A 21852-nucleotide genomic window follows, 5' to 3' on the forward strand; every position below is an offset into this window, starting at 1 on the left:
TGCTTATGGGCAAAACCAGTGGTTTTCGCTTTGGAAGCACCACCATTCAACCAAGGTTTGGGCCCAAGTGGGCATCTCTTGGTGTAGGCCTGCTGGAGCATCCCTTAAAGCCCATGGGTCAGTTTACACTGGGTTATATAATGGCAAGTGACATATACATTTTATTTTTATGGCAGGCATAACCTAATTTTTAAAAGTTGCCTTACAATTGGTTGAGACTTCAGGGTTTGTTTTAGCATCTTATTTCACATGGATTACTCGCTCTCGTGTCATACTTGCAAAGAAAACCCATACATATTTTTAGATTTACAACCAGCTGATTGAATAGTAAACTTTTTTTCCCTCCAGTGTAGTTAGTATTATGGTTTCTTGCTCAACAACATTTAGTCCACAAATGTTATTACATCTAGTAGTTAAAAAGAGCCAGGAAAAGACACCACTCACGATTTGGATAAACATTAACTTTATTTATAATACATTAATCATTTACCCTTATCTGTAGATACATCCCAGAACACCATCAAGCATGTCAAATAGGCGAAAAATAAAAACACGCACAAAAAACACAAATATCTACATAAATACATAAAAACGACATTCACCGGAACAGGAGTCAAGTTATCTTTCCGACTGAAAAACGGGATGTAATTGCGCAAGGGAACGTGACTTCCGTAAATGTATTAAGTCACGGCGCACAACTGCAATCCTCCAAACAACCCCCAACAGGTCAGGTTTTCCCGATATCCCCGCTTCAGCGAGGGTGGCTCAATCGAAGACATTGTGGGAATTTAAAAAAACATACAATATTACATTTTTGGTGCCAGAAAGGCGGTAACCAGGATAACTCGGAGACGTGTCTGCAACTTGGATTTGGCGATTTTGTGTGCGCGCTTCAACCATGTGGATTTGCCAATAGGTTCAGCCAGTAAACGGATCTTGTAATATACACGGAGAAGATTCGGCAGTGGTGGCTTCCTCGTTTGCAGCGCTGGAGGTCCGCCACATCAAGATGGTTATTAGAATATTTAGAGCAACATTTTGGGGCTCAAATAAAAAATAAAAAAAATATGTATATCAATTTAAGTCTTGTGCCAAGAAGTGGACGGGGACCCAATGTGGGGTCAGCGGGGATAATATCCGTTTCAAAACTTCAAAGTTGTTATTTTTTGCTCCAGGTAACACACAATTGGACACATTTTCTAAGTGGCGTTATTCCATAAGACCCCCTTCCAGCGCTGGAAGACCCTTACAGGCCGTTGACGTCAACAGGCCAACAAGCGTCTCCCGGTGCCTGAAGGGGTGTAAGGGACTCGCACTGCTTAGTAAAAATGGCTCTCTGCAGAAGACGGGTCTAGACGCCTCGCCCACCGGGCGAACATTTTCTCAATCTTTCTTGAAAGCAAACGCAGACAGCTTGGTATTTGCCGACAGGTCCAAAGGCTTACGCTTTTTTGATGCAGCAGAGCTGCCGTCGGTGGTTTCCGCCGGGCTTTCCTTGGCGTCTCCGTTTTCCTGCTCGGGGCGTTTTCGCTTCTTTACGTCCGCAGCGTCACTACAAGACGAGTCTCCTTTGGCCTTTTCTGTCCACAGCTTACACACACACACGAAGAAAAAAAAAAGTGGTTTGTTTTTGGGGGTGGGGGTGTGGGAAGATAAAGATTAATCGTTCACATGAATCATCGTGTCTAAACAACTGTCTTATTGTGATGCCTCACGGTAGAGCATTACATGCTTAATATTCTGTCTAACAGTGGTTCAAAACCTGGTTTACATTGTACGCTCCCCGCTAGAAAAGAATTGTACTGCGAACCCATAATTACAACATTTTATTACCGACTTATCAGACTAATCGCTAACAAACCTGTGTGACTATCCCAGGCAGTATAGTGTCCTGAGCTCTTGGGGTCAACACGCTTAGCAAGGCCCCAAAGGCCCTCAGTGTGTGCAGGCAGCATTGGGGGGGGGGAGGGGCTGTTAGGGTTAGGGGGGCTTATACCAGTCACACCCCACAATACCCCGCAGCTGTGGATGCAAAGCAGTGTGGGTCAGCGACTTTGGAAGTTACTGCGCGTTCCTGGGTTCTTTAAATCTTCAAACTCAACACGGCTGCTGCAACTGCACAAACTTTCTGCAAACATGTGCTTCAGCCGTGTGACATGCACCGGGCAAAATAGCAGTCCAGTACATTGATGAAAGGTGCTATAGAAGAGCACAAATAGACGCTTTCTGTACATAAAATGAGTAGGACTAGGTGCTTTCTAAGCGGTTAAAAATCAAAGAACAGTTGTGCAATGATCTCTTGCAGAAAGTAAATAATGGCTCGTCTGGTTTTGCACAAGGATGTTAGAAGTATTGAGCACAGCACGGAGGGTTCATGTTACAATGTGTGATGGAGCACAGAAGTATAGCGTGTGTGCTGCCTTCCTTCACTAATTTCTATTCGGACCTGGCAGGTTTCATCATACCAGCTATGTATTGTGTGTACAATGCACAGTACTGTATGTTATTCTTGTGTACACTACACAAACAGCACCCCACCTATAGGAATACAAGGCTCGTGCATTTGGCATGTTACAGTCGGAATTAAGTCTGTGCTCACCATTCTTTCCTCAGGTGTAAGGGTACGGAACCGGCCCATACCCTCTTTTATTATTTCAGACTCGTCAAGTTCGGGATTGTCAGACAAAATATTTTGTCTGGTCTCATCCAGCCACAGCTGAAAGCCAGTTTTGGGCCTGCAAGAAACAAAACTAAAATTAACATACCATTTACTACATCAATGCAGTGAAAAATACCAAAGGCCTTTAGACGGACGCAGGTCTTGAAACTTCATTAACCACATTGTTAGTTGTTTTACACCGATGCAGTTAAAAGGTATAATAAAACTTAATTTCCATCCCAAAACCGTGTCATAGTGGAAGTTTAGGAATTTGCATAAAACCTGAAGCAATCAACTAGTCCCAGAGGCAAGACGGCAACTACTGTGTGTGAGCAGTCACACGTCTCAGGCAGGTCTGCAACCCTGCCTGTCCCCAATATATCTTAGCATACTGTGCTTTCACTGCAGCAAGGGATTCTGGGAAATGACAGTCACCTTTTGCCGCTTATCCATTTTAACATGGACCCCCCTATAAGCGTATGCCTGCTAAATTACACAGCTTTTCTGCACAGCCTGGGCTACAGAAGTTATATACAGGTGAACAAATAAGTGAATTAACAATTTTATATTGATAAATCAGTTTAAAGAATACAATAGTGACAGTAAAAAACATGTGGTATATTTATTTGCATATAGTGTATAGACAGTGGTTGACAAATCACCCAAAAATCTACTCGCCGAACCAAAAAATCTACTCGCCACCTAGTCCCGCCCCCAATCCCGTCCTGCTTGGTGTCGGCCATGACGAGGTCGCCACGGGGTCAAATCCAGTCGCCACGGGCCTGTATTTTAATGGATTTGTCGAACACTGTGTATAGATATGATTATAAAGTAACTATTCTATAGATGTGTTCAGTGATTAATTGGGAAAACATACAGGCCAAGGTTAACAGTGCAGAATACAATATATATATATTTTTTAATCAGATAATACGGTGTTATAATAGTGAGTCTAGTCCACGTGAAAGGACTAGTAACGCAAATACAGAGTCCTAAATGATCTCCTGGCTGCACATGCAGCTCTTTAAAACAGAGACCGGTCTAAGCGAAAAACCTTCCGTGAAAAACAAGAAAAAAGTCAAATGTAACGTACAAAGATTTTGCTGAAAATAAAAGCGCCAGGTGAGCTACACACGCGGATTATACCGCTGGCGACCTGCGTGATCTTAGCTAATACACAAGGCTAAATCTGCATACTAGATCCAGGACTGCGAAAACTTCAAGACGGGGGAAAAAAAAACCGTCCTGTCTGTAGCAGCGATTGCATACACGGGCGCACAGAAGGCGGTCTCGCTGCTTACAAGCCACAGGTTCATTACTACGCCCAGGACCTTGGAGGATCTGGAGATATCAGTTCTATTTTAATCTTCTGGCACAGGACACATCTCCGTCCAGCCAACGCCATGTTCCTGGCAAACTCTCCTCCATGCCTTTGAACTTTAAGTGCATGTAGCACATATAAAGATTTATCACCATCCACCAACTAGTGGAAAATACGGACGTTTGAGGTCTCTATACCTCCCCCCCCCGTTTATCTTGTACTTTAACCTGTGGGTTCCACATCTGTGGCATGGAGTGTGCACCTACTTCCAATTCATTTATAACATACATTTTCAGTTAAATCTTTGTACTTTACATCTGGGCGCATCTTTCTTGTTTTTCACTGCAGGTTACAGAAGTGCAGAGCCCGTAAACCTACACACAGACAGCTTTGTCAACCTTGTGGGCCTCAGTGTGAGGCTAGTTATACTGGCGCTGCAATACCAAGCTGGGATAGGTTTCAACCCCACATCAAATAAGTTATGGTGGGTAAAAGTGACAAAAACTCTTCACCGTACAGCAAATAAACAAACCACACGGATCCATATTTACTAAATATCTGCATATCGCGGTCCCACCCTGAGCACAGAAACACAAGTCTGACAAACGCCTTTGGTTTGATCTGATCCGCGAAAGACGGATATTTGCTCATTTTCTTCCCACGTCTGTCTTTAGTGCGTTAACTTATCCAATGTCAACTCGCAGCACGGCAGGGCACATTGTAGCAAGGAACGAACGATACAGCAGGCAGGGTCAAGAGGCTTCTAAAAACAGGCGGTGTTACCGTTACCTAAAATATTCAGACTTATTTTTTTTTATTATTATTACCGGTTTGAAGCAAAGTGTCTTCAGAGCTAAAAAGTAACAGAGATCCTTATCTCCATAGGTATCTATGCAGGTAGGGAACTAGTGTGCCCAACAATGGCAGCTTAAATGTCCCGCTGGCCAATAGGAAGCGGTGACATCATCCGTTGCAGCTTCCTATTGGCCAGCGTCACCGGGACATTTAAACTTCACAGGGATACCGACACCACTGCAGGAGGTAAGTATCTCTGGAAACTGAAATTAACAGTTCAGCTCCAGAGGGCGAGTAAATATTGGCCCAAGCAGCACACGTTTGGTACTAGGTGGCGAGTAGATTTTTTTGTGTGGCGAGTAGATTTTTTGGTGAGGGTGAGTGTGTGTGTGTGTGTGTATATATATATTTTTTAATTCTAAATATACTTTGATTTTGAAAGATAAGTTAATTATGTTATAAAGATCAGCAAAAAAAGAAATGCCTGTCCAACAGGAATAATGACTGCTGTTAGAACTCTTTTGCAATGTATTATTGGTCGGCCCGTCACCAAATTGGTTAAGGAAACATCCCTCCGCGTCGCATAATTGCGGGTTTTAATTATTTAGTGTTGAATATTTTCTCTCTGCTCCAGACTGTTCATATTACTCGGATACGCCGGTTCCCTGCACGCCTACCACCCAGAGAAAAGCTGGGTCTCATTATAGAACGTACAAACACGTTTACCAACAGAAGCAGAAATCTGGTTCTGATGTAGGTTTGTTATGGCTTCAAAAAAACCCCAGCTTTTTATTTATTCCTTTCTAAGGAGGTGGAAGGGTTAAGTAACCCAGTCAGGACCGAGAGGTTTGCAGTATTATTCATAAAGAGGTTTTACGGGGGGCTTCTGGCAACGGACGAGGTCTTCTGGAACATATGGACCAATATCCAAGAGGATTACAGACCCCCCGAGAAACCTCAAAATGGTGATGGCGTTACAAGGCTGAGGGCTTTCACTTGATTGGAATTACACGTGTGATACTGTACCTCTGAGCCCTAAACACAAAGATTGTGTCTTCGAAGTCCATCCCTTTAAAATACGCACAGCAGCGATATGGTTACGTTATCGTCTTTAACTAGGCATCGTTTGAAAAAGGTCAATGCTACAGGTCACACGTCAAAAACAAAAGCTGGACCGCAAACCTTTCCGGTTTACCCCTGCTGAACGGTTATCAGAAAGATTAAAGGTCAGAACAGGAGGGTCCCTTTGGGGCGGAGTTGTCCAACCAATGGGAGGTCATGCTTTGATGTCTCCGACCAAAAAGCAGCCGGTTCCCATTTGATTCTTTTTACCAACTGTGCAAGAGGAACATTTAAGGATGTGAAAGTGTCCCCGCGTGTGTCAACTTCCACAGGATGAAGGCAACAAATGCACACCAATGTGTTTCAATTCATTTAAATGCATATACATACACAAAGTGATTCAAGTTTAAGGAGATCGACGTTTCGGACCTTCAGCTAGATAAAGGTCTAAAGTATCTTGATAACGGTCCGAAACATCGATCTCATTAAACGTTAACCATTATTATTATTATATATTTTTTTTTGCAGAAGTCCAGTGGAGCGCCAATCTATTTTTGTATTCAGTATGATCCGTACTTGTTTTGATGATTGAGCAACTGTTGCGGGGATTCAAGGATTAACCGCAACTGCGCCGATTCTCTATTGATTATATACACTTTTTTTTTACATGTACACATTCAGAATTATAGACGGATTCTCATTATGTAAAGCAGGGGTGCGCAAACTGGGGGGTGCGCAAACTGGGGGGCGCGGGGTTTATAGAGGCACCTCGCTTCCCGAAGGCACTTAAATTAAATGCCGGGGAAGCGGTGAAGGCCTCTCAACTGCACTTACCTTGGTTCAGGCGGCTTCTGGAGACGCGGCATCAAATGACGCTGTGTTGTCATGTGATGTTGCGTTGCTATGGCAACGTGGTGTCATGACGCCCAGAACCAAGCAGGGGGGGGGGGCGCGCAAACGGAGAGGGGGACAGCCGGCAGGGGGGCGCAGGAGAAAAAAGATTGCGATCCCCTGATGTAAAGGATATGGAAACAGCGACAAAACTGCTGCTGCTTGATATCAAGGTGTGTGTGTGTGTGTGTGCAGGAACCCCTTTTGTCATATTTTGCAGATCACTCAATTTGAACTACTGTATGCTTTGTAATTGGTGACGGCGCAATGACCTCATCAAGCGAATAGTTACAAAATAGTGTTTAAGCGCAGATGATAAGCGCATTATCAAGTGATCGAGGCAGCACAAGAATTATGGTCCAAAACGCGGTCATAAAATGTGTCCTGATAAATTGCGGTCGCTATGAGGACTGAAAAAACAATTTGTGTCGTTCAGGAGCAGTGGGACTAACGCATTAAATCAATGACGCAATCAGACCGCGGCGTTCTCGTCTTCGTGTGTGCGTTCCAGCAAGAGGACATTTTGAACACAATGTGAACACACTTTACAGTAATCTTCGTGTTTCAGATTAGATTACTTATTATTAAAGATACAACTGAATTCCTACAGATTGCTGACCAAATCACACTCCCAGAGACGGAGGTGTGGCTCTGTACCCTAGATGTACAGAGTCTCTACACGGCAATTCCCCATAAGGATGGCTTACAAGCCACAATGAAGGCATTACAGCCTAGCATCCTCCCAAAACCACTCACTGACCTTACACTCACACTTCTTAAATTAATTCTCACCGAGAACTACTTCAGATATAATCATATCTATTATGAACAAGTCCAGGGCACTGCGATGGGGCGAACATGGCCCCCACCTATGGAAACATATATATTTGGAAGAGATACATCGATGATGTGTTTATGGTGTGGGTAGGTGATGTGGACAGGTTGCTGCAATTTGTTGCATACATTAACCAATGCCATAGTACCATTCAGTTTACCATGTGTCACAGCAGATCAGAGGTTAACTTCCTGGATGTCACGGTATCCCTTAATGAACATGTACTTACAACTGATTTATATGTGAAAGCCACTGACAGTAATAGTCTGCTTCTAGCAGACAGCTTCCATCCACATGGTCTAAAGAAAGGCTTACCCTATAGCCAACTTGTTCATGTCAAACGAATTGTAAAAGACACCACCAAGTTACCCATGCGGTTAGAAACAATGGGGAAGACATTTCTAAACAAAGGTTATAGTAGTAAAACTATTAAGGAAGCAGTGACTAAGGTAGACCATCTCACAAGAGGGGAATTACTGAAACAGAACCCTAAGCCCAGAAGGGAAGGTGTGACATTTATGACTACATATAGTATAGTTCAAAGCAAATTAAGAGAGCAGTATCAAAACATTGGCACCTCTTGCAAGGTGACCCCACCATCTGCCATCTGTTTAAAGACCCACCAATTTTTGCCTCTAAAAGGCCACGTAACATCAAGGATAGAGTGGTCAAAGACGATTAATTGAAAACCGCACATCAAACCTTCTTGACAAAACCCCAATTCGGCACCTTCCCTTGCAGAAGCTGTATCCATTGCAATGGAATAATAAGGGGGGAGCACTTCTGTCACCCACATACGGGGAGACAATTTAAAACCAATTGTTTTTACACATGCCTAAGTTCTTACATCGTATATCTACTAAAATGCCCCTGTGGGATGTTATATGTAGGGAAAACTATTAATTCACTTAAGGAACGTATAACACAACATAAGAGTAACATCAGAAACCCATTATCAGACACATCAGTGGCAAGACAATTTCGAGAAAAAGGACATAACATCTCGCAGCTTAGGTATCAAGTGATTGACCATGTGAAACCCCTCTGCAGAGGAGGGGATAGAGAGAGAATTATTTTACAGAAAGAGGCAAAGTGGACCCATACACTGGATACGGTTGCCCCTAGGGGTATGAATGAAAGATTGGAGCTTCACTGGTTCCTATAATAACGGGTCAGCCTCCTAAGTAGACCCAACTCTTTGCGGATGGCCAATACGGGGCTATGGTTGTGATCCCCAATATGTCCAGGACTGCTAAGGGTCTTTCAACTAATCTACCACTGCCCTATACTAATACCTACAAAATAATATTCCAAGGCTACTCTAACAAATGTGTTCCTATGTATATGTGTATAGAAATGGATATCCATCCCTTGTGGGCTGTCTATCTTGTCACAAAGAATGTCTTAAGAATACATGCAGTAAACTTACAAACATTGGCAGAATGCTCTAACAAAGTTTCATTTTATTTCCAGCTTTTTTCTCATACATATGGACTTCTTTTCAAAAAGGACTGTCACCAACTTTTTAAAGTGGACACAACATTAGAATGCAACAGTGGTGCATCATGGCACCACTATTTGCTCCTCTCCATGCTCCAAGGATAGTCCTGCCATGTTATCATTAAGAAAATTACTCTGTTTATGTGTTTTTATGTATTTTCTGTCTTTTGTAGTCTGTTGCCCTAGCAACCAGACGTCATTGCGCATTTACGCCGTGACGTCCCGCCACCCGTCATTGTGGGCAGACATCTTTTGACTGTTTACAGGACACAGCTTTTTTTTCATTCCTCCTGTGGGCCGTCGCTGGGCCGATTGACGTCATAGCGTTGTGACGTCACGTCCGTCATGACGCGGCACCGCGCGGTGACGTCAGACGTCGGGGGCGTGCACAATCAGGTTGTAGATTGGCTGCAGCCCTGCACTTTAGGTGTTGCCAGGGGAAGGTAATTATTTTGACCTTTGGGGGTATATATTGATGTTCTACTGTTTGTCACTTTTGAGGTGTTTGGTCTGAGGAAGGGACTTTGCGTCCTGAAACGTTACTACATAACGCTCTGATGCATTAATACATTTGGTAATCTTTTGATACCACTATATTTTGTGTGCTCCTTTTTTCTCCTACCTTGCCAGTATTTAGGATCCAGCTTTGGGACGCCAGGATCAACGGAAGGTGAGCACCAAAAGCAAACACCTTGTTACATTTCTTTAAACAGTGGTGTGCCATTTATAATCCTTTTTGTATTTCAGATTAGATTACAGTTTAACACATTTACGAGCTACGAACGGAAAACTCCTACAGCTCAACCCCGCTATAGCGCGATCCGTTCCAACGCGAATCCGCTTACAATGCGAATCCTCTTACAACGCGATGCAAGCGTGGCTCCCAATTTTCATATTTATGAATACTTTACAACACGATTATTGGTATCTTAAATACTTTATTGTACAATGCATACAATTGTACATTATTTCTAACGCCATCCGGTTATAGCGCGATGTGATTCTTTGGACCCCAAGCACAGCGTTATAAGGGGGTTGAGCTGCATTTCTCGTTTAATGAGCACGTACCTCCCTACCACCATTGAACTTTCTATATAGTGTCAATCTACAGAAGAGACCTACAATTGTGCACATTTTCAAAGGGATTGAGCAAGAAATATATAAGAGACGATGATACTAAAAGGGTCCCCTTTCCCTTGTACACCGTGTATAGATATATATTCTTATCCTAACTGGGGGATCTTCCAGAGCTGTTGCATCGCCCACCAGGGTGTCGGGGTCCCATGGTGTTGGCCCCGGGCAAAAATATTTGCACGCCGGACACAAAATGGCCGCAGGGTCAGCGCTCGTTCCAGGTGACCCCAGTTGCCAGGTTTCTCGTTTCTTTTAACAAAAATATTATTTTATTACAGAAAACCAGGGGGGGTGTGGGGGAGATAAATGGATTAGCTCTGGGGGTTCAGCTGAGCATAACTATTTTTGGGTTAAAAATAACATTTTTTTATTTTATTTCTACTTCCCACTTACTTTCTGTTTTCGGTGTTTGCCGGCGCCGCGCTGGGAGACGATTGTACGTCTCTTTCTTTATCTTCCGGTTTTTTGACAGCAGGTTTGGTACGAGCAGTTTGAAATAACGTAGCTTGCCCCTAAGGGAAAATACAATAAATACGTTTCAAGATTATCGCCAGCGCGGCTCGCACACACGTGGGATGTCACTGAAGTAACTTTCTCTGACAAGTTACAGATGCCGGAAGAAATACAGCAGAAGCGATTCGCCTGCACGGGATAATGACTTGGATCTGTGGAACATTGTCTGTAGACAGAGATACATCGCACAGCCACATCTAAGGAGGATTACATCATATGGGAGTCTTGGACAAGAAAGAAAACTTCTGCAAAATCCTGCAGCCAGGCTGGCATTTCATTCAGCACAAAATGGAACATTTTAATTGGAAATGAATCATGAAATACTTCCCACATTAGAAAAATGAATCAAAAACAGATTTAATTCCCGCCAGGATCAATATTTCAGACAGTCCTCTTCATCAAATGCTTTAATGATGTGCTGAATGTTTAATTATTATTAGGTATTTAACACGACATTATTGCCAAATAAATAAGTGGTTCTGTGTGTGCGCTCTTGCTAGGCGGAGAGTGTTATGGAGTTCAGTTAGCAAGACGCGATCTTGACCAAGCAATGGTATTTCTATATATTTTAGAAGGTATTAAAAAACTGCTGAATGCTCTGAATGGCAAAAATACAAAGTACAAACTACATCACCTGTTCGCTGCCGAAGAGATTGTATCAAAAACTACAAACCACCGTGCAGGCGTCTCTGGCAATGAAGAGGTTAAGATCTGGCTTTTCAAGGCTTCATCTAGAGCAAAAGCGGCCTGCCAGTCCTCAAGGGCCACCAACAGGACAGGTTTTAAGGATAACCCTGCTTCAGCGACGGTGCTCCATCAGTCCCTTCTTCAACACAGGTGGCTCAGTCAGTAGCGGTCTTCGACTGAGCCACCTGTGCTGAAGCAGGAATGTCCGTAAAACCTGACCTGTTGGTGGCCCTTGGGGGACTGGAGTTGGCCGCCCCTGTTCTAGCAGGATGGGAGGGGTTTCACTAAATGAAATATGAAACACTAAACCCAGAAGCCCATGCACACCATTTCCAGGACTTGGTGCAGAGAGATAAGAACGTCAATTAAAATCTATCTGAAAGGCAGCAGAGACGATTGAAGTTACCTGCTTGGATTTGGCTTTAGGCGCCAGTGGCTTGATAACAGAATTGGACTTGCTGGCGGTCGGATTGCCAGAAGCAGGCTGTTTTCTAGAAAACTTGCTCATGTTGTCCAAGATGTTCGCCGAGCGATTCGAACTGCCGGCAAACGCTGGACTTTTCTGGCTGCCCGAGACCTTGAAAACGCAAAACAAAAAACAAAAACCAGAGTGAAGAGTTTGACAAGGAGGGTAAAGAAAAGGATTACTATACGGCAGCGATTCCCAAATCAGGGGGGGAGCCGGGAACCCCTAGGGATTCAGGAGGGATCTCCTGTGTGGGAACTGCACCGTAGCGTGGGTGGAAGAGCCGTTAATTACAACAGGAGCTTCCCAAGTCACTCCCCACAATGCTTAGCACCCACAGCTGCAAGGCATTGTGGGACGTGACTTTGGAGGCTCCCACCGTGAGCGACAGCTATACCCCCCATGCTACCTGCACACACTGAGGGGCAGTTTGGGGCCTTAAGCGTGCCCCCCCCCACGAGCTCAGGACACTGCACTGCCGCGGATCAGTGTCACAGTTTTGTTAGCGATATTCTGACGAGTCGGCAACAACATTCATTCGCGGAAAGTGTGTTCCAGCAGGGGGCGCACAACGTAACAAAAGCAGGTTGGGAAGCGCTGCTACACGGTAACAGCAAAGAGCGGTTACCATGGCCACACTACACACCCATTACTTAGTGTGAAACACATAGCAGCCGTGTGCTGTCATCTTTAACTGAGGCCTCAACAATTCCCAACTCACCTGTTCACTAAAGTGTGATAATCATCATCATGAAAATCGCCATTTGATGATTGATAATAGATATTGCACTAAAGTGAATAGATACCCATGCTGAAATAGTGAGTATACGTGGTCATTTATCAGTAGACCTTCCCACGACAGTCACGCCCGTCCCTTCCCTTTGTTAGATTTAATATGAAAACAGACACACAGACAGACAGACACAGACACACACAGAGAGACAGACACAGACACACACAGAGAGACAGACACAGACACACACAGAGAGACAGACACAGACACACACAGAGAGACAGACACAGACACACACAGAGAGACAGACACAGACACACACAGAGAGACAGACACAGACACACACAGAGAGACAGACACAGACACACACAGAGAGACAGACACAGACACACACAGAGAGACAGACACAGACACACACAGAGAGACAGACACAGACACACACAGAGAGACAGACACAGACACACACAGAGAGACAGAGACAGAGAGACAGAGACAGAGACAGACACAGACACAGACACACTTTTTATGTTCTCTAACATATCATATTTGAAAGCACGCAACACCTCCCTGCCAAATCGAAAGTAAAAAGGAAATGTGACAAATTTTTATTTATTTTTTTACCTTGAAAGGGTTAATTCTGCCTTGGTTACTGGGCACAACGGCACCTTGAGAAAGTGAAAGGAAAAGGTAAATGAAATAGTGACGGCGGGCGAGAGAACCATAAAACAGAAGAAAGAAAACACCCAATATTTACCCGACTTTGGTGTCGAATTTTCAGGGGAATTTGCACTTTTGTGGAAAGGAGTAATCCCTGTGGGAAAGACACTCACTTTATAAAAAGCCCCCTTTTCTGCAACATCTGCATAATGACTTTATTTGCATAAAAATATATAATATACATTTGTTACATATTCTCCACGGAAAAACAAATGTGGTTCAACTTACAGAAGGATTTGCAATGACAAAGAAGACTTTAGCAAATCCGTGTCTCAGACCCACTCCCCCCCCCCCCTCATCACAATCACAGGACTTCCACCGCAGCAAAGGGTTCTGGGTAATGACATGCAAACGAACACGGAGTGCATCACTTTTAGCTTGTTATCCCCTTTAACATGGATCCCTGAGCTTAGGCCTGCCGCATTACACAAAGCCTGGGTTAGAGTATCGCCTGGCCAGTAAACCTACTCAGACAGCTTGCCGAGTGGAAAAGGATTGAACAATGTTTTCATGTTGAAAAGAGCAACGCTATATATCCCCATGAATGCGTTTCTAATGAAGTCACACTGTGAATGTTATCGGCAGGCTTGAATTTGATAGAACATGCAGCAAAAGCCCAGTTACTGGAAGTGCAAAGCAATTGATTCTTAAAATCCCACCTCTAAGGTCTGCGCCCCATTATATATAATTATGCTGATCATTACAGAACCTTTCTGCCGAGGATTGGAAAAGTACTTTCAAAATAATCTTTAATGAGCATTGATTACTAAAGGGAGCACTGAGTGGATGTAGCGAGTATAGAATTAAGATGTCAAGGTATCTATGATAATTACTGTTTCTACATTGTATGAAGAACGTTTGGAAAGTTTGGAAAGGCACCCCTCCACCCCTTCCCCAGCCTTTATTTTTTTGTACCCCATCACCCTCCTCCCTAATTAGAATTTGTAAAAAAAAAAAAAAATATTTGCCTTAGATTTGAATTACAAATAATAATAATAAAAAAAAATAAAACACATTTGTGACAGGTATTCAAAAAGGTTCCAAACTATCTATTAAAGGATATTTCAAAATATGGAAGCATGATTGCAGGTGGCGGTGTGCGCTAGAAGGCAAGGCCCCCTTCTGCGCGAGCCATCTGCTGGCAGGCTTACTAGGTTTGTGAATTTCCGGCGTTTCCTCCAGTTCAGTATCTCCTTCTGTCTTGCCATGGTCATCGTCCACTTCTACGTCCTGATCGCGTCTCACCGACTTGACGCGCGGCTCACTCCACTCTGTGCTTGTCCTACTGTACCTTTAAATAAATTTAAAAAAAGACAAACCGAGACTCTAAATATTCCCCATTTGCACAACGAGGTCCGGTGGTTTCCGGACAATGCCTCAATGTGGCAACACTGAAACTAAAGTGGTTTCTTTCATTTTCACTTTATTTGTTTCTGGATAGGAAATGTGTCGCGGTACAAGAAAGCTATTAAAAAAAAAAAAAAAAAAAGTGTGCAAAAAATGGCTTGTAATAGACTTCGGAAACACAAGAGAATTAATCTTTGACGATCCCTAAAGTCCCTTCTGCATACAGGGGGGAAGCACTGGCCTGAAAGAGAATTGTGTGGTCGGGAATGCCAGCTTCGCTCTTCTAAATGCCATAAAAAAAGGTTTAAAAAAAATAAATCTTTACCCAACATTTTCCAAGTACAAACTATATGCTGATATGAGAGAATCCTTTACTTAACTGTATTTTTACTGTATTGTAATTAAGTGCAAATGAAGTATAAGCGGAAAGTGCACAATTAATCTTTTGGGGAAAAAAACAAAAAAAAAACACTTGTTTTATCGAGAGCTATAAGATTTTGCATTTATCAAAGAAATGCCAGTAAAATATTTATTGGGAAAAAAATAAAAAAATAAAAAGGACAGTCCATATGTAGCCTGGTCAGGCTTCCTGGACATGGTGTATAATAGGCGTTACAGAACGGCCTGCCGTTTCTCACCGCGGGGGAGTGAATGCATACGTAGCCTAGGGCCTCACTGCCAAACAAGAAGGCAGGAAGGGGAGCCATCAACACTGGGGTTATAGTAGTGACCCCCGACCCCCCCCCCCCCCGCATCACACGAACTCGGGAACAAAGGAGAGCAAAGAGCAGGAGCGACTAGAGGTCGGACCGTCGGGTCATTAGGCCCCTGGAGGTCGGGACCAGCGGGGAGTCGGCGAGTAGAAGGGGCGTGAGGAAGGCAGGCCTCTGCTTCGTCGTGATAGGAAGGGGCTGCCCTGATTCAGCATCACGTGCAAGTTGGAGCTCCCCTAACACCCTGATTGACGGTGCCCCTGGTTTCCCAGACCTGGGACTGGACTTGGCAGGAGGGGTTTGTAACGGTTCGGACTTTGTGCAATAAACCCCTTTTTATATCATTTGGGGTTTATGCACTTTCCTGGTACCAGCCTACCCACCACACTCTGAAGTACTGGCAGCCTGTCTGTGGCTGCACACCAGAGCGCCTTATGGGCCGCTCCAGTACCGGTATCCCAGTGGCCACACCCCGCGCATGATATAGATCAGGGGCGCTCAACTCCAGCCTACAAGAAACCCCACCGGGTCAGGTTTCCAGGAGATCCCAGTTCAGCGCAGGTGACTTATCAGTGGCTCGGTCATAGACAGCCACCTGTGCTGAAGCAGATAACCTGAAATAATGACCTGTTTTGGGGGGCCCTTGAGCACTGGAGTCGAGCGCCCCTGTATAAACACGTCACAGGCACTCGCTTTGCTACGCTTTCCTTGTACAGCTGCGGGTATTGCTTTGATTAGTAAAATCGCAGCACGAGCCAGTTTTGCTGCCGCCAGTACAGATTACCCATAATCCCCAATCTTTTGAAAGCAAGATCTTCAGATGCTAAATCTCACACGTGCGCACTTGTTCTAAGCCCCCCCACCCCCAAACAGGTCAGGTCTTCAGGATATCCCAGAATCAGCACAAGTGGCTCAATCAGTCCCTGCTTCTGCACAGGTGGCTCAATCAGTCCCTGCTTCAGCACAAGTGGCTCAATCAGTCCCTGCTCTGCACAGGTGGCTCAGTCAGGCTTCGACTGAGCCTCTGATTCAGCCACCTGTGCTGAAGCTGGGATATCCTGAAAACCTGACCTGTTGAGGGAGGCTTGACGCCTGGAGTTGAGCACCACTGAAGAAAATCCAATACAAATGTACGCAATGAGGGAGTGAGACGGCATCAATACAGGAGAGCATGAAGCAACGGTACCAACCAGAACCGGGGCACAGACCCGGGGGAGGAGGCTGTCCTGCAGGAATTCACATAAGTATCTACCCAGGATAAAGGTTAAAACGCATCTGCAGCTAGAGACTATTTGTACATTGGGATTCGAGATTTAAAACATGAATTACCGGAGGCGTCCCCATTAATATATCAAAACTAGCACAGGATAAAAAAAGAAAAAATAGTTCCTTTAAAGCAGCAGAACGTGCTGCATTGCGTTTACTGTTATTATTACAGGACTGAAGCAGGTGGTCTTAGAAAGCTGAACCCCGTTAATTTCAGCTCCGGGGAACCCCTGCTTCCAGAGATACTTTCCGCCATAGGGGGTGCTGGTATCCCGGGGGTTTAAAGGTCACGATCATGCTGTCCAATAGGAAGTCGAAACGGCTTCCTATTTGTCCGCGGGTCATATAAAGCCGCCATTATGTTAGGCACACAGTTCCCTACCGGCACCGCTCAGAGGTAAGTATCTCTGGAGGCAGAGGGTCCCCGGAGTTGAAATTAACAGTACAGCTTCGGAGACCTCCACGGTTAAAACCTGTAATTAAAAAAAAAAAAGAGAGAGAAACAATGTCGCCGCGTATGGCAACGGCCCAAGTGTGAACGCGCTCGCGGGCAACGGAACGCCTGGTGATCTGAAGACTTCAGATCACTCGCAACAGGGAGGCGTGGCGGGGGCACAGCCATGACATCACACGGCTGGTTCGCCCTCATTGGCTGAACCGCTGACATGACAATCGCGCCAAACGTAAAAAATTCTTGAGCCGTATTTTGCTCGCGCCGCGCACGCAGCCACGAGCAGTGGCGACGAGGCCTTAATCTGGAGCAACTGAAGATGAAACAATCATTGTTCAGACCGACTCCTTATCTTTGCTTCACAATGTACACGGACTGTCAGCGCTTTTGCTGCCAGGGGAAGCCTGCCATGTGTTGAATGCCCATCTGGCAGCAAAAGGGTTATGTTCCGTGGCTTCACAGGCCACAGTTGCTGCTCTTCTGCGTCACATTGATACGGTTATTTAATTACCCAGCACTCAGTCGGCTTCGGAAATCCCCTGCTGCTCCTCATCCTCCTCCTCGTAGGTTTCCTGCTGCTGAGCCGACGCCAGCTCTGCCGCCTTCTCCAGAGCCATCTCGCTGAGCCGCTGGGCCAGAATTAGCCTCCTGGAGCGCGAGGCGTACTTGATGGCCAGGTTCACCACGTTTGGGCCATGTACTCGGCCAGCTCCATGCCCCGAAATTCACGCTCCAGTTTGCAAGACAACTGCAAGTGAAGAGAGCCCGGATGCAACAACACGCTTAGTGCCGGAGCCGGCAAGAGATACACCGCAAGCGCTACAACATGAAACCTCTGCAGTAAACATCAGGGGTGGGCAACTCCAGTCAAGACCCCCACAGGTCAGGTTCAGGATATCCCTGCTTCAGCACAGGTGGCTCAGTCTTCGACTGATCGAGCCACCTGTGCTGAAGCAGGGATATCCTGAAAACCTGACCGGTGGATGGGGGGGGGGGGTCTTGACGAAAGCAGTTGAGAACCACTGCACGAAGAAGTTTTGTTTATAATCCTAGTTCTGTATTACCAAGGCAACAACGGACTAAATCTACTTCAAATATAGAGAATTTTACACACAAGCATGAAACCCCACTCACTGCAAACATTTTCATTAGCAGCTCCTGCTGCTCTTTCTGCGCTTCAGCCTTTGCGTTCTCATCGCACTCGTACCGTTCCTGGTCAAATAGTCAAAGTGATTGTGGAAAACGATTGAGCGCCAGTATTGCTCCTGGGGAGAGAGAAGAAACAGCAAATGTTACAACAAACTCCTGTATACCCGCCTTGCACTGGTGAGACCTAAAAGGTCAAAACAGCTGTCTGCGTGTAGGGTTACTGGCTATGCATCTTAACCCAGGCTGTGCTGAAAAGCTGTGTAATGCGACAGGGATAAACTTATAGGGGTAAAAATGGATTTGAATCAAAAGGCGACACTGCTAATTTGCGTGTCATTTCCCAGAATCCCTTGCTGCAGTGGAAGCACTGTTGGAGATGGTGAAATGCAGGGTTGCAGACCTGTCTGATACATGTGAATGTGCTCACAAGTAATATTTTCATTTGCTGTATGCTATACCGTGGAGGGGTTTTGTCACTTTTTGACCTACCCCAACTTATTTAAGTTGTGGTATAAACTACTGCAAACTAGGACACAACTGCAAGGGGGGGGAGGGGTGAGGTGGTGGGAAGGGGGAGGAGGTGGGAAGGGGGAGGCGGAGGGAAGGCAGGGGGAGGCGGAGGGAAGGCGGGGGGTGGGAGGCGGTGGGAAGGCGGGGGGTGGGAGGCGGTGGGAAGGCGGGGGGTGGGAGGAGGTGGGAAGGCGGGGGGTGGGAGGAGGTGGGAAGGCGGGGGGGTGGGAGGCGGTGGGATGGCGGGGGGTGGGAGGCGGTGGGAAGGGGGGGGGGAGGCGGTGGGAAGGGGGGGGGAGGCGGTGGGAAGGGGGGAGGGAGGCGGTGGGAAGGGGGAGGGAGGCGGTGGTAAGGGGGGGTGAGGGGGGGGGGGAGGCGGTGGGAAGGGGGGGGAGGCGGTGGGAAGGGGGGGGGGAGGCGGTGGGAAGGGGGGGAGGCGGTGGTAAGGGGGTTTAGGCGGTGGGATGGGGGGGGGGAGGCGGTGGGAAGGGGAGGGAGGCGGTGGGAAGGGGAGGGAGGCGGTGGGAAGGGGGGGTGGAGGGGAGGTGAAGGTGGGGGGGTGGAGGGGTGGGTGGAGGGGAGGTGAAGGGGGGGTGGAGGGGAGGTGAAGGGGGGGAGTGGAAGGGAGGTGAAGGGGGGGGTGGAAGGGAGGTGAAGGGGGGGGTGGAAGGGAGGTGAAGGGGGGGGGGTGGAGGGGTGGGTGGAGGGGAGGTGAAGGGGGGGTGGAGGGGAGGTGAAGGGGGGGAGTGGAAGGGAGGTGAAGGGGGGGGTGGAAGGGAGGTGAAGGGGGGGTGGAAGGGAGGTGAAGGGGGGGGGGTGGAGGGGAGGTGAAGGGGGGGGGGGGGGTGGAGGGGAGGTGAAGGGGGGGGGGGGGTGGAGGGGAGGTGAAGGGGGGGTGGAGGGGAGGTGAAGGGGGGGTGGAGGGGGGGGAGGTAAATGGGGAGGTGAAAGGGAGAAGTGGAGTGAGGGGAGGTGAAAGGCGGTGAGGGGAGGTGATGGGGGGTGAGGGGAGGTGAAGGCCACTCACTCACCCGTCCGGCAGGTCCCACGTGGATCTGAGGCGGGAGGCAGCGTGTTGTGGCCGCTCTCCCGCTGTGTCCCGGGCGCTCGCTCGCTCCCCCGCTGACTGTAGCGGCGCCGGGGGGGGGGGGGGCTATCGGGGAGACACTGACACTGGAGGGGAGGGCGGGTGGAGGGGAGGTGAAGGCCGCTCACTCACCCATCCGGCAGGTCCCACGTGGATCTGAGGCGGGAGGCAGCGTGTTGTGGCCGCTCCCCCGCTGTGTCCCGGGCGCCGCCATCTTGGGCACTCGGTGCCGCGAGGCAGCGTGTTGTGGCCGCTCCCCCGCTGTGTCCCGGGCGCCGCCATCTTGGGCACTCGGCGCCGCGAGGCAGCCTGCCTTTCCACTGGCTGTTCCCCCGCCGGGGAGGGGTGAGTTGTAGCGCCGGGGAGGGGGGGGCATGTATATGTGTGGGGGGGGGAGAGGTTGGAGATATAGAGGGGGGGTCTCGCACGGCCGCTGACACTGGGTGGGAGGGGGGGCGCTGAAGGGGTAATAATAGTGTGTGTGTACCGCTGGGGGAGGGGGGGTCGGGGTGAAAGCGCGGGAGACACGGGGAGAGGAGGAGGTGCGCGCGGGTGCTGCTAACACTGTGAGCCCCGCTAATGTATGTAACAGTGTGTGTGTGTGTGTGTGTCACTGTGTGTGTGTCTGTCACTGTGTGTGTGTCTGTCACTGTGTGTGTGTCTGTCACTGTGTGTGTGTCTGTCACTGTGTGTGTGTCTGTCACTGTGTGTGTGTCTGTCACTGTGTGTGTGTCTGTCACTGTGTGTGTGTCTGTCACTGTGTGTGTGTCCGTGTGTCCGTGTGTCCGTGTGTGTGTGTGTGTCCGTGTGTGTGTGTGTGTCCGTGTGTGTGTGTCCGTGTGTGTGTGTCCGTGTGTGTGTGTCCGTGTGTGTGTGTGTGTGTGTCCCTGTGTGTCCTTTGGCCCGTCACTCCGCCTCAGGCCAATGAGAGGTGTGCGGGGGCGGGCGGGCCAAGGGACCAATGAGATTTCCCCTAGGGACACCGGACATCCAGGCAGGCAGGCAAACATACAGTGCTTTCACTAATATAGTATAAGATATAGTATAATATAATATAGTATAATATAATATTATATAGTATAATATAATATAATATAATATATAATATTATATTATACTATATAATATTATATAATAATATAATATTATATAGTATAATATTATATAGTATAATATAATATAATATTATATAGTATAATATAATATAATATTATATAGTATAATATAATATTATATAGTATAATATAATATTATATAGTATAATATAATATAATATTATATAGTATAATATAATATAATATTATATAGTATAATATAATATAGTATAGTATAATATTATATTGTATAGTATAATATAATATTATATAGTATAATATAATCTTATATATACGCTCTTACGTTGCTTTGCAACGTTGTTTATGTGAATGTGAATATATATATATATACACACACACAACGTTGCATAGCATCGTAAGAGCGTTGGATAAGCCATTTTGGCGTTGTAAAAAGGAATATAGGTATGCATTGCATAGCGTTGGATAAGCGATTCGTTGTAAAGCGAAGCGTTGTAAAACGAGGACTGCCTGTACAGCAGTAGAGAGTGTAAAACACAGTGAATTTGTATCAGGTCGTCTCTCCAACAGTACTGTACGAGCTTCAGTGAAGAACACTCACGGTTGGTCTTAAGGGTTTGAATGATTCTCAAGTCAGTCTAAATAAAAGCATCACAACCAGTAAATGTGCGCAAACAGCGCAGAATGGACGGTTACTGTACTGAAAAAGGAGGTGCTCAACGACCGTCCTCAAGACCCCCTCCCCCAACAGTTCAAGTTTTCAGGATATCCCTGCATCAGCACCGGTGGCTCAATCAGTCCCTGCTTCAGCACAGGTGGCTCAGTCTTTGACTGAGCTACTAACTGAGCCACCTGTGCTGAAGCAGGGATATCCTGAAAACCTGACCAGTTGGGGGGGGGGGGGGTTGAGGAAAGGATTTAAACCCCCGCGGCGTACTAGAAT

The 21852-nt window shown here is 46.6% G+C and overlaps 1 protein-coding gene across 1 annotated transcript in view; it reads right to left on the reverse strand.

Moving 5' to 3' along the window:
- Positions 1–491: 491 nt before the first annotated feature.
- Positions 492–21852, reverse strand: part of WDHD1 (WD repeat and HMG-box DNA binding protein 1) — a 47303-nt gene continuing 25942 nt past the window's right edge. The window contains 12 exon segments of the mRNA XM_075613778.1: positions 492–1590; positions 2600–2735; positions 10591–10709; positions 11804–11974; positions 13218–13261; positions 13351–13407; positions 14465–14604; positions 17602–17627; positions 17630–17781; positions 17784–17838; positions 18225–18298; positions 18301–18355. Coding sequence (XP_075469893.1) covers positions 1384–1590; positions 2600–2735; positions 10591–10709; positions 11804–11974; positions 13218–13261; positions 13351–13407; positions 14465–14604; positions 17602–17627; positions 17630–17781; positions 17784–17838; positions 18225–18298; positions 18301–18355 — 1236 coding nt within the window. The 3' untranslated portion in view covers positions 492–1383.

Source organism: Ascaphus truei, chromosome 9 (genome assembly GCF_040206685.1).
Source record: "Ascaphus truei isolate aAscTru1 chromosome 9, aAscTru1.hap1, whole genome shotgun sequence".
NCBI classification, from domain to species: domain Eukaryota; kingdom Metazoa; phylum Chordata; class Amphibia; order Anura; family Ascaphidae; genus Ascaphus; species Ascaphus truei.